We start from the raw sequence: 14,184 nt of genomic DNA on the forward strand, positions 1-14,184 counted from the left end.
CCATTGTTAGGACTTACGCTTGTTGATTGATTGATATAAATTAAATAACCTACTTGGGATTCACTTAATAACATTTATAACAAATTTCCTTTAGGTCAAAATATAAATATGAACCCCGCAATCAATATGTCGATTTTTTTTTATTAAGATCGTAAAGTTATAATCAAGGAGTCAAACGTGAATACGAGACAAATGATTGCACGTACTTCGTGAAACGCTATTACTCATCCCGCGCACAATCTTGTGATCATCGCGATATCATTGTGTTATGGTTACTCTATCTATCATAATGTCGATCATGCCTGCAAATGCCACTTTTTTTCCTCGCCCCTTTCCTTGAGAATATTAAGATGTTACCGCTACAGCTATATTTCATTATTACCAATTATATTAAGAGTCGAATAAAAAGCATAATTCAAATTAAAAGAACCGGTTGCAAAGTCTTCTATGGAGTTTAAGAAATGTATGTAAGGTCAACGGATTAAATATCGATTTCAAGTTTGTGTAATAATATTGTAGGCGTTTTGTGTAGGTCGTTGCCTTAAAAAAATATATTGTAAGAAGTTTTTTACAGTTTAACAAAACTTGCCAGTTTATTTCATGTTTTATAATGGAGACCGAAAGACAAACTGCATTCCATATTAGGTAGGTAAAACAGTTAACATCCTCTGTTATTTGAAATTTTTTAATAGCAGTGGTGACTGAGCCTCAAAAAACGACCCAAAACTGAAGCAAACAAATTTTAGGGCGGTGTCTATAATTAAATGAAAGAAGTCATCATTATTCATCTAACTCAGCCAAGAAGGGCCTCAGGTCATTCTAATATTATTTACGGAAGGTCAGTGCTTTATTTTGAAATACATAAGTTAATTAATTGATAAAGTGGCAGCTTAGAGTGGGAGTAACAGGACGTGTATCGATCTATTTCGATGCGTCTTAAATGTCAAAGTCAGCCGACGTCAAGCCGTTAAAACTCTACACGAAAAAAAAAGAAACGTCAAAAATACTCTAGTGAGCTTAGTACACGTCAGTTTATATTACACAAAATATTAGAAAGATAAAAGTGTCGTGTAGTCGTCTAATAGTAGCTGCTGAAATAGCTTCGCTTTTTAACCACTTTGAGTTTTAAGTATAAATAGTATAATAACACACGCAGTTAAGTTAGGTTAGGTAACATTTTGCACCAATATATTTCACGGTAATTGGAGTGTATTTCTTCAAGAAATTTGTAAAGTTTTTCTAATTAAAAAGCGAGGTTAACACAGTACTTACACGAACTTTTTCAAGTGTTTAAAACAATGGAAAAGCATAAAACTGTTTTGTGTAAGTTGGCACTGATACTTTTCATTCTGCCAACCGTTTTGTGTTCAGTGCCGCCAGGTGTTAACTTTGATGTTTTATCGCAGACTAAGAGCCTTGGCGACTGCCAGGCGTGTAAAGTATTTGTAGACTCCTTTAAGAAAGGTCTAGAACGTACAGCGAGAGGGAATTATGAAGGCGGTGACGCGGCGTGGGAGGAAGAGAATAAGAAGTCGTACAGACGTAGTGAGATGCGCTTAGTTGATATACTAGACGGCATATGCAAGGATGTCTCAAAACATTCAGTTCAGTGCCACCAATACGCTGAGAAAGCTGAGGAACCCATAGAGCAATGGTGGGCCCAAGATGCTGATGAATCTGATGACCTTCACACTTACATATGTATTCACAGTCTAAAGGTATGTTGCCCAGAACATCATTATGGTAAAGATTGCACACCTTGCCCTGGGGATCACAATAATCTATGCAGCGGTAATGGAAAATGCCGTGGAGACGGTTCAAGAAAAGGAAACGGAACTTGCATATGTGATAAAGGTTATACAGGAGTAAATTGTGATCTCTGTGATATTGGTTATTACTTGTCTTATAAGGATCCAAATAAAATGCTGTGTTCTCCGTGTCATATATCCTGTTCCGGTGCATGCCGTGGGTCTACGCAAAGAGACTGTGATGTCTGCAAAATAGGTTTTATTCTGGACTCAGAAGAAGGTTGCATGGACATTAATGAATGTGAGGACAGAAAAAGATGCAAGAAAGGCGAATTTTGCCTTAACTCCTTAGGTTCCTATAAGTGTGTTGATTGTGATAAGTCATGTGATGGCTGTCATGGCGATGGTCCAGATATGTGCACAAAATGTGCAAAGGAATTTTCTTTGAAGGGAGAATTCTGTGTACCCGATAGAGAATATGAGGATGATGTTAATGAAAAATTTGCTACTACAAGGTAAATATTCATTGAATATGATTGTTTATTTCCAGTTTTTAGTTGCAATCGTTTTAACATTTGATGTTTTTTTGCAGAAATGATGAGCTGTAGGAAATTGGTCTTTAAAAATTAATTTAGGTAATTTTATTTTGTTTTGGTGATGGGGATTTTATTTATTAGCTTCTTATTTATTTCTACACTTATGTACATTAGGGGATATTGAATATTTATTTATTTACATTATTTATATTAGTACTAGTTATTATTTACATTTGTTTCGTACATGTACACAATATTCATAATGTATGCATAGATATCTATTGCAATATAAATTCTAAAATATCACTTATTTATAAATTACAATTATTTTTATGTATATACTGCACTATATAAACAGCTTTAAAACCTTTAAAGCTTTAAATGATTGTGTAATAAACAATACTAAATCCTAGTTTCTCTAAAAGGTACATGACATACGTTGGACTTCTGATAGCAACAGGCATAGTGTTACCAACATCTACGTCCCTGGGCAGCTTTATCGGAGCTTTGGTTTTGACATACATGGTTGGAGCGGAGTACTACTGCATGATTAACGGAATAGAAGGCTTGGTAAATCTGAAACAGTATGATTTAATGCAGTTGTTCAATGTGTAATTACTTTGCAAGTTTTTATATACATGTTTTTGATATATTTACACTGAATTTTGTTTTAAAAATTGTTAGAATTGGATTTAAGAATTCTTTTTGCCTATGTATAGTCAAAAGCACATCATCTTAACACTTTTGTGTGAATACCTGTAGCACTATGAAATATATACTGTGTGTGCTACGCAATGTGCTGCTTGATGTCCTATTAACATACAGTCAACAATACTTGAAACTCCATCAGTTATTTCTACCCAGTGTTATTTTTTTATTAAATTTAAATGTACTAGATTCATCATGTATATTACCAGAAATAGGGACAAAATAAGGGTCATACATTTCTCTGGTAGCTCATAAGTGATACATCACTTTTAAAAATCAACACATGTTTGCACTGAAACAGACAGCGCCAACAACTGACCTCTGTGTATGTCTCTGAGTATACTCAGTATTTATTGTAATAAAGATAATATCCCCGTCAATAGTTTCGAATTCCAGTCGGCCAATCGGAGCGCAATTGTCATAGTAATCATATGGAAGAATAGTTTTCAAACAAATTAAATGACATTTCGTCTCTATTTCTGGTTATAAACTCGATAACTACATTTAATGTTTAAAAAAAGGAATTTGAAAAGTAATACAAAGCAATCAATGTGATATTCATCAGTCGTCAAAATAGTGGTGCATTTAAGGAATTATTATGAAAAAATTCTAGATCGTAATAATATGCATAAATTAAAACACACACTATCTCATGTACTTCTAGTTAATATAAGTAGATAGCTAGTTTGTTATTATATCACTTCTTACGTTGTCATCAACACAACACAGTATGTATAGACTGAATATTAAGGGCGGTGAATAAGCAATTACAGCTGAGACTCTATTAGAAACACGAAGTCTAAGACTGAGGGCTTTCAGAGTCGAGAATCGCGGTTCCCGTACCGCCCGTGTTACATACAATGTTTTTCATCACATTTGGGAGAAAAAATTTAAAGATAAATGCAGGAAAAATAAATGTCACTTCACAACCAACAATATCTATGTACAACACAACAATTACGAATTTTGGAGATGAAGGTTTTTGATTTTTGTAAAGATGGCCAGCTATTCTTCCATAGATAATACATTTTGAACTAAAATGTTGTAAAACGCAAAATCGCTTGCAACCATGATGTAATAGATATAAAATAAATAATTTCAAAATACAAAAAATACTGCAGAATTTGAATTTATAAAATTAATTTTGGGAAACATAGTTAAATTGCAAAACTTAATTTTTTTCTATCAAGCTTATACATTCATATTCTTGAGAAATACAGTGCAATTAAATTTAAAAAATATATAAATTATTGCCATAGGATGGTAATTTATTGAAAAAGCCCGTGGCCATTTAGGACATTATGGTCGACTTTGCCTGCAAGTGTGATGAAAAATAATTTAGAAAAGGAAAAGCAGCCTTATCATGATCACAAAAGCAATAAGAAACTGAGACGATACCTCCAATGAACACTACGCCTGCTTTATTTTTTGGTCATTTTCTGTAATTTTTATAAACAGCCATATTTATTTACTAATATTATGCTCCCCGAATTTAGTGACAAAAAAAAACAAAAATAATTGGAAAAAAAAGAATTTTGTGAAAAAAAGAAACAAAAACAAAATAAAAACAGAACAGGTCCAAAAATTAAGTAGTGTTCGTTGGAGGTATCGTGATATCAGTTTCCAGATGCGAGAACAACCATGGCGCTAAATAGGGTTATAGTAGCGCTATTGCTGACAGACAAAAGAAAATTTTCTCTGCTTTTACTAAGTCTGCAGGAAAGTAACAGTTCAGTTGTTACTAGGTGGAGTGTTGATTCCCTTCCGAAGCGCAGCATTTTTTATTTTTGTTTTATGAATGTACAATTTTTTTTTTGACTTTAAGAATTCGATTGTGCAATTTGAGTGAATGTCAAGACAATGTTTCGTCCTTCGGGATAGGTTGTCTTCTTCTTTATAATGTTATAGTTCCATCGATACCATCGATGATTTGCCAATGTCAAGTTAAGAAACGCGTTATTTACTCAAAATAATTTTTATTCAGCATTTTAATTTTTTGTCATTTTTTTTGCGGGAAATCGTTTATATGTTTACGGTGGCCATTTTGAATGTCCATGTTTACATTCGCTCTCTGCGCTTCGATAGATATTTTTTTTTAAAGTTCTATCAGTAGATATAAATTATTGCCTGAATATATTGCATGGATATACACTAATAAATGTTAGATTGTTAAAAAAAAACAAGGTAACTACGACTTATTAACATAAATAGGCAGTTGTTTTGATGTTAATTTATTTGATGTCTATTTCATTAATTGTCAGCTTGTAACATAATATGACGATTTTAAGAAAGAAATTAACATTGTTTTCGTATTGTGCTCAAAGCAATTTTAATAATTTATGTTTGATGACTTTGTTAGGCTTTTTTTTTGACGGGGGACATCTTTATGGATACTTTATGTGGGGACTCTCCCTCCAGGCTGGAGTGCCTACCCCACTAAACCCCCCCCCTGGTTTCCCTCTCGTCGGTTGAGTCGGCGCCGTGGGATCAGTGAACATTCACCACGACGCCGCCCGGGACTTTGTTGGGCCTGCTGTCTGATTACCGGGATTTGTTCCCTTGTAGTTTTAAAATTTAGAAAACGGTTTTTTTCTACTTTGAGTATTTTGGTTAGCGCCCCCGGTAGGGCTGGCACGATAGGGCGCGGCTATCGCGAGAGCGACTTAGAGCGCGAGATACTGCTATTCTCGCATAGAGATCTAGTGCTTTATGTCGCTCTCACGCAAAGCGCACCTTGTCGTGCTTGCCCTACTTGCCCTACTGATCTGGACCAGGTAGTTGGTGTGATTGATACATGTATTTACTAATTTATTGTGTTATTTATTACTGTTGTTACTAATTGAGATTATTTGGTTGTTGGTGATTTATTGATTACCGCAAGTAAAATTTATTGTTTGGGATTTTTTCTCAGTTTGGTGTATTTAAGATAGTGCTGTGAACAGTGTATTAGGAAATAATTTTATTGTTTTGTAATTATAATTGGAATTTTTCCGTAACAATGTAGCTATTATTTAATTGCATGTAAGTAATACCATAGTAAGAATACTGTAAAATGTACTTAAGTACTTTGTAATTCCTACATTTAATAAATGTCTATTGTGTTTGCGCATATATGTATCGTTGTTTTTACTACTTAAACTTCAAGTAATATACATAGAGTTGATAATACCTCTGAAATACCGGAATGATAAAAATTTAATTCCAAAAAAAATATCAAAACATAAAAAGTTCTATTTTCACTATCAATCACAAAAAACTTTTATTAACACTACAATACAATAATTTTTCTGAATGTGGTATTAGACACTCTTGCGTAATAATATACATACAGTACTTATGTAATTTTAGTAATTCTACGTAGACCAGCTAGTTTATATACAATAAAGGTGAAGAGATAAGGCGAACGGGCGAGTCGAAGCTATCTTGAGTAGATCAGTGAGGTTAAGTGACATAAAAAGCTCAACAAAACACCATGAACCCACCTGTCTATCTATCTGTCAATCCGTGTCTGTCTGTCCATCAGTTGGTCAGCCGTACACAGCACATGGCGTCAAAAAAGATCATAATAAAAGGCGATTAAAGTTGTTCGGATTGACATTCCCATTCCCCGAATTTGTTATTCAATGAGTGTCATCGGGTAAATTACGTGAAAATTGTACGGGTAAGGATTACTAGTGTGGTAGTAGTGGTATTACGGGGTGGTAGCTCAGTGGGGAACGGTTGCTTACCAATTGAGAGGTAATTATTTTCTGTTTAGTAGCAATACGTCTTGCTTCCGGTGATGGGGAACATAGTTGTGAAAACGCGTGAATCCTCAACGCGCTTTGTGTCAGTGTGGTGGACTATGCCGTAAACCCACTCCTTAGAGGAGATCAGTATCCAGTAGGGCTTGTAATGGGTTGGACATGACGCTTTAGGCTCAATTTACAATTTGCCGCTGAACGGAATGGAACGGTAGCGTCAATTTCGCATCGCCTCGCTTTCTCACGACTGCACCTTGGGGCTGTAGTATTTCGTCGACGATCGACGTCACACTGCGCCTGCCTTCACGCCACTTCTCGCGGAATCACCAGGTGCCGCCTAGGCAGCTGCGGATATTCCCGCGAATGCGCGAAAAGCAAATAAAAACAAGTTAGTTTGTTTTCCGCACAAGTGTTTTTTTTTGAGTCGTATCTAGTTTGTACGTTACACATTTGACATAATGTTAGTTTTACTATGTACAATTTCGTTACAAAAATTCGCTTCCTAAATTGAATTAAGCCTAAGCATTTAGTCGCCCGTGGGTCATGTTCATGACACAGCTATGCTGCTTTGTAATTGTAATTAGATAGTCTGATGACCTTGAACAGTGCAGTGAATAGCGCTTTTAGTGATATTTTTATTACGTCATTTCTATTCAATGGCACATGCTGTCGCTACAAATAGTCTGTTACGTATCCAGTTTTCTAAACACTGGAAAAACTGAGTAATATCGATATTTAACTCTCATTTTTTAGAAGCGTTTTAGTCACGATTGTCTCGTGGCCGTGACATCCTTTTCTGACTATTACCTACGTAGGTGGAGTACAGGAAAAAGAAATCGCGATTGGAACGGTTAGAAATCTGTGCGCGATCTCCGTAGGACCAATTTAGGATATGAAATTTGTTATATTAGTTCTGTAAATTAATTTAGATATATTTCTCATTCGGGATGAGAATCCGCGCTCTATTTACTCACCGGAAATTTATCCGGGTAAAATAATTTATTGTCTCGATTTGAGATGTCAAAAGTTTCCGATCGGGCAGTTGTGAATGACAATTAAGCGCTTCGAATCGGAAAGACGCAGTTTCCGAACGGGAGAGGCAATCAAAATCAGCTGCTGGTCTACCCAGACCAAAGCAGCTCCAGATAGCACCCTCGGGAATCGAAATTTTGTGACAGATACTCTACCAGGAGATGCATCATAATTATCTATATTATCGTGCAAGGTATGCATTGAATTAAATAATAAGCCATAAGGTTGATAATGCGGCTGAAAACTGTTTTCAACGAATTTTTCCGTCCGAAAATCAATTTTATGTATTTATAGTACAAAATGCGGAAGATATACATATCCAACAATTAAACTGCTATTTTTTATTAAACCAAAACCCTATTATTGTGACTTTAAATTCTACATAGTATTGGCTTATATCTTACTCTTTTATAATGTTTTTCCTTCAAGTGCCAATAATTGAAACGGTGTCAGGTATTCAGTCCATATATATTTTAGTCGAATGAGTAGGAAAATTTTGTACGAAACAATACATTTTTTCGCAATGTCCAAAGAGGTTCCCATAGCAAGATATCTTCATATGAATGAGTGAAATTTCCTCCCTTCGGATAAAACGTAATAATGATAACGCCCCGTGTGCATAATATGTAAAGTTCATTCATTAACGAACATAACAGTGAGATTTTAAAGTTTGATTCTAGTGTTACTTGATATTTATTCTGTAAATTTTACATAACTTATTAACAAAGCCCGGAATAGGCAAAGTATGTTCACCTAATTTTCTATATTTTAATTTGTAACTAGCAATTATTTGAATAAAGCTTTAAAATTCTAACTAAAAATAGGATTGTTTTTTGTTGTGATTTTTTTTGTCTTTTATTTTTTTATCGTTCCGGTATTTCAGTGGGACGTATTGTCCGCTCTGTGTCTATTACTAGAAGTTAAACGGTACATATAATCTGCTTATTCCCATATCTACTAATTACACTAATTTTATAATGTATAATAAATCGGCACTTATAGTACTTATTATACTAATACTATATGATTACTATAGCAATTTGTACTTTTTTTTACTTTTTTGTTGCCTAATCGTACTGTACTTTTAATACTAAATGATAAATAACAGTGACAGCTACGGTTGATCAAATAAAATTTAAGATATTATCTAGTCGTTTTTTATTTCAGTTTAAAATGTGGTATAAAAAAAAGTACGTCAACACCATTAGTGTCCCGTGTCCTTTTAAAAATGATTTAAACTGGCATTACAAAGACAATATTCCACTTCTGAGGGTGGCAAACCAAATCCGGTTTTCTTTCTTCCGGTAACCGATTTTAAGGTAACGAGAAGACACCATATACAGTCCCATCTCACCGTCTCCACGTTCCCCTTAGATAAAACTAGATCTAAATCCAGGTATAAACAAGTCAAACTGGTCTGGCTTCCGTAAATCTAACATCAACGTGGACATTGTTTAAAATTGTTAATCATACGTTGCCAGTATAGGGAGTTCAAGTAAACTCTGCGTAAGTGTTAGCTCTTGGAATGAAATAATGAGCAAGACAGATGGAATTTTGTAATTGATTTCTGTAGAAGCTAAGTCCCGTACTAAAAAATCTCAGATGAGTCAACTTACTCTTAAACAAATAACTTTTTATAGCAAAAAACTGTTCTCAAAAATTTGTGGAATTCTATTTGTGAAATTTATACCTATATGTATGTATATATGTTGCAGCCGTATTATACGCTTATAAAGCGCCGTATTACGTTACGGTTAGCCTGTTTGTGAAACGCCGCTTTTTTCTAATACGGCTACTTCGCGTTCGATATGTACAAACACATGGAAAAAGTCGTGAGGTCCGTTGGTTCGTTCCGTGGCTTAGTTAGCCTTCCGTCTGGCACGGTTTACTGGGAAACGTTGGTTCGAATCCAACCGGATTGACGTGAATTTTTTCTAAGTGGTCGATCTTTGTTTAATACTCCGTTTTTTTTGACATTTATAATAAACTTATTATTATTTCGGTAGGTAGAGCGGTAGCCACGTTGAGGCAACAGACGCTGATCATAATGTTAAGTTTTATTTCGAATAAGACACCGAGCCTTTTGTTGTTGAAAATGTTAATTCTAATCTTAATATATGCTCCGGAATCTTATTGTAAAAACGTATACAGTTCCCCATAAAAGAGTTGTTTACCTTGGTTAAACGAAATCGTGGTACCATGAGTTTGGACTTAGCTCTAAGGTTAATATTATGGATATCTTTTTTCTTATTGAAATTATGTATATTTTTACGGGCATATAAAATATTTGAGTAAATGTACTGTGATGCCACAGTCATGATACCAGTCTCCTTAAACTTTTCTCTGAGAGAAACCCGAGAGCCTAGACGGTACACAGAACGAATCGCTCGTTTTTTGCAATACAAATATGGTTTGAATATCTGCCGCTTTACCCCACATGAGAATCCCGTAGGACATTATACTATGGAAGTAACTAAAATAAACTAGTCTAGCAGCACTAACATCGGTAAGCTCACCTGTTCTGCGGACTGCGCTACACACAATAAAAAATACAGCCAGGAGCTTAGTCTTAAAGTTGACTTCGGGATGGAAGCACGGACGCTACTTCTAATTCGTAATCGAAGTCAAAAACGAAAGCGTGCAGCGATTGTGTTGTCATGTTGCTTTATAGAAGGCGATTTTTATTCACTTTGTGACGATACGACCTCCTCTATCGTCAACCCGCCTTTTTATCACCTTTGATCTGGTTCCTGTCCACTTATTCTCAAATTTTGAATCGTTCTTTAATTTCTTTGCCTCGTCCTTCTCACTTTGTTTCGTTCCGTCGTCACTTCCTACTTAATGTCTGAAACGAGCGAGTAGGTGTCTACTCGTCTTCACCACTAATTTTGATCCATTTAACAGCATCCATTTTAAATCATGTGCCTATTTAATACCACTAAAATCTAACAATATTAAAAATATATAAAATACATATACAATAGTAAAATACGGCCCTTTCCGGGTAAGTCTACTGTGTCACAATTTTATAGTATTTAAGTAGAGAGTGTTTTTTTAATATTGTACCTGTTTTTTATACTATTTTTATTGTTACAGCCTTTCTTCCATTATTTCCCCTTTATGGTATACAATAAATTTAAGGGACCGAGTAATCTATTTTATCGCGTCTTATTGACGGTTTACAACCTTTTCAACTTTACCCGAAATGAAGACAAGATGAAAACCAATTTTCCAACTACTTTAGAATGTCGATTGTCACTTTTGATAATTAAAACGATGCAATTAATATAATTAATATATTCTCGTAATAATTTTAATTACTGTTTTTGCTTCTCGGACTATCATTCACATAGACTTTTAAAGTTCTGCCTCTGTGTCCGAACGGTTACCATGCCACGCAGAGGTCCCGGGTTCGATTCCCCTGCCGGGAGAGATAATTGTATGGTCTACATTTATTTCTTTCGCGAGTTTGGGTGTAATTTGTGAGTGTCTATGTGTGTGTCAACAAAATAAAAGTTAAAGTCTCAACTGCTTGCAGTTAACGCATGATGTCGTTATCAACTTCACGCATTAATTGCAAACATGCAGTCAATCTGTTAGCAGCTTTACCTTTCCAAACCGGAAAGCAGTAATGCTTACATTACTGTTTGGTGGCAGAAATAGGTAAGGTGGCAGTATTTCACTGGACGAATTCTTTCACAAGGTGCTCTACCGAGACTGAGGGTCGTATTCTAGAACTCTACTCAATGCTCAAATCAGGATTGCACTGGAAACATACGCACTGGAAATACGACCCTAATGGCAGGGACTTGAGTATGATTTCGAGTGCTTTTAACCATACTCAAATCCTGACTTGATCATTGAGTAGAGTTCTAGAATACGACCCTAAATCTCTTTCTATCTCTAAGTTATGAGTGGCACTGCAACTGCTATGACCAGGCGTGCCGCTTAACATCAGGCGCGGTTACTTATCAGTAGTCCGAAATGACATTTTCCAGAAATAACGTTTGGTCGAAATTTCATTATCTCGAAAGTAATTTTGAGAGGAAAATGTTTTTTCTTTTAAACCTAACCTAACCGAACCTAATCGTGTCTTTGCGATAAACATTCAACATATCCTAAAAGAACAACTGTTTCGTTATAATTCGGTTTTCGGTGTAATGAAAATTCGAAAAAACGTTATATTGGACAAAAAATGTTTCGACTTTGTGATAGGTTACCATCAGTCACACGCCTCGTTCGTTCTGGCACTTGGTATCATAAAAAAAAAATTGCACTTGTTTTAACCATTACAAAAAGGTGCCAAAACTCCCTTTTATTAATAAACGTTAAACGTAGCAAGTTACGGCTTCCTTATTAAGTCCTAATCAAACAAGTAATCCGCACTTGCCTAGATATGGTATCAACCAATATGTCCATGATTATAGTCCATTAATGCTGAGTGGCATCTAATCATCATACTTAATACCGGTAGCAGATGTTAATTAATGCGGGCCTTAATGATCTACTCAGATTTGCAAAATGCGTTGATGTGTTTTAAAGATATCATTGCTATCTTAATAAGGGATCACAGGATCTTTCAAAGTCGTTAAATTAGGACTACGGTACAAATTACTATAATTTGGTGCGATTTTTCAATACAAGCTGTCCTCCGATTAGGTCAGAAAAGAACTGTGCACAACGTCGTGCAAGTAATTTCAAATTTAGTTACATTAGAGTAACAGTCGAACTTCGCTTTTTCTCTTTTTCGAAAACGGCTTCCATTTCGTCCTTTTAAGAGCCATTAGGCCTTGTGAAGTATTTTGCATGTTTATGTTTTTACCTCTATTATTATGGAATATCTAATAGCATGATACTGGATATTGCAACTCTTGTACTTTGAATATGGTATGTACAATTAAGTTTTCTATGCAACTGAATGCCCTATTAAAAGCCGTAAGTGGTAGATGGGTTCTATAATGAACTAGTATAAAGTCAAAGTTGGCATTTGAATTCGCTATTATCACTTTTATTTACTTTTGCACTCACAGACGTTTGTGGCAGTAATTATGTAACTTAAAAAGTGGTTACTTAACTCTTATAGAATAATAGAATAGAATAAGCTTTATTGTACACAAAATAATAAACAGTGACTTTAAATTTCAAAGTATTAGATTTTAAAGTAGGATCAAACGCACGAGTAGAAGAGAAATGTTTATTTAAAAGATTAATATCGAGATTCGATATTAATCCATCGATCTGAGAAATTTCCAAACTTTTAAGGCGCTATGATACAACTTTTTTTATAATATCATACATATATAAGTCATGCGCCTGGTGGTAAGCGACGCGCCTATCCATAACAGTTGCAGTATCACTAAGAGCTTTAAATCGCAAAGATCTTAGGGAATTTGGCACTGCGTCTGTCACTCTGAGAAGTTGGCATATTTACCAATGCATCACAGTTTATTTTCAATTGCATACTTTTGTGCGTTTGAATGATGAATTGTATGATAAACCGAGTGACGAACATAATTTTAATACTAGACATAAATGGAAGCTTGTGTTACCTAAGTTAAGACTTCAGAGGGTTCTCGGTTCTTTTGTGGGGCAAGGTATTCTATGCTATAATGGGATTCCAAAAGCAGTTTTTAGACATTTCCCTTTTTTTGTATTACGGTAGTAAGTGACATGACTGTCCATATAGTAGCAGTGCCAGTAAGGGGAAAAAGATTGGAGGGGCACTGCCACTGCACCCTTCACCCTGAGACATAAGTTGACGAGTCCCATGTGCCTGTAATTCACCAGCACCCTTACCCTTCCAAACCGGTACGCAGTAATGTTTACATTATTGCTTGGCGGCATAAATAGGTAAGGTGGCGGTCCTGCCCTGGACGAACGCTTTCACAAGGAGCTTTACTGCTGCTTTAACTTTAAGTTTCAAGATAGTATTATCTCAGTAATAACAGCGATGCAAACGCGCGTTCGTAAAACTCGCGATTTCATCGCTACGCTTAGGATTTATAGGTGTGCAATTGCACGTTTGTATCGTTTCGTTTGTATCGATACGCGCTTGCATCGCGTTTGCATCGCTGCTTAAAATCGCGCGCGTGTGTAAAGGTAAACGAGTAGCGACTGCATCGCGTTTGCATCGTTGCCAATAATCGCCGCGTGTAACGGCTCTTAGTGTGTTGGTTGGTTAATAATACTACCCACCTATATTGATGGCATAAGCATCAGTAAGCAGCGGAAATGTGCCCAGTTACCTATAATGACGACTGTTCGGTAGACTTTATACATGAAGCGTGACGCACGCAATGCGTAACGAACTTTGCGTGCGATGCGTGACATGTGTGCGTAGGAAGCTGGCGTTAGACAGCCACCGATTGAAAATATTACAATTACTTCTAGCTACAGATAGAGTTACGTTATATTAAT

The 14,184-nt window shown here is 35.5% G+C and overlaps 2 protein-coding genes across 3 annotated transcripts in view; both read left to right on the forward strand.

Annotated features, from left to right (window-relative positions):
- The window catches only part of LOC113233252, a 152,136-nt gene that overhangs the window by 10,700 nt on the left and 127,252 nt on the right, over window positions 1-14,184 (forward strand). The window lies entirely within an intron of this gene.
- LOC113232816 (cysteine-rich with EGF-like domain protein 2) lies at window positions 1,094-3,725 on the forward strand. Of its 2 annotated transcripts, XM_026467641.1 has the most exons (3): window positions 1,094-2,263; window positions 2,341-2,383; window positions 2,710-2,842. In XM_026467641.1, exons 1-2 carry the CDS (start codon window positions 1,299-1,301, stop codon window positions 2,354-2,356), a joined length of 981 nt encoding a protein of 326 aa, XP_026323426.1. In that variant the 5' UTR covers window positions 1,094-1,298; the 3' UTR covers window positions 2,357-2,383; window positions 2,710-2,842. The 2 variants fall into 2 exon arrangements, with proteins under 2 accessions (XP_026323426.1, XP_026323424.1); XM_026467639.1 differs by lacking the exon at window positions 2,341-2,383 and having other exon boundaries at window positions 2,710-3,725.

The sequence above is a fragment of the Hyposmocoma kahamanoa genome, unplaced genomic scaffold (genome assembly GCF_003589595.1).
Source record: "Hyposmocoma kahamanoa isolate Upper Pololo Valley unplaced genomic scaffold, ASM358959v1 78, whole genome shotgun sequence".
In the NCBI taxonomy this organism is placed as follows: Eukaryota; Metazoa; Arthropoda; class Insecta; order Lepidoptera; family Cosmopterigidae; genus Hyposmocoma; species Hyposmocoma kahamanoa.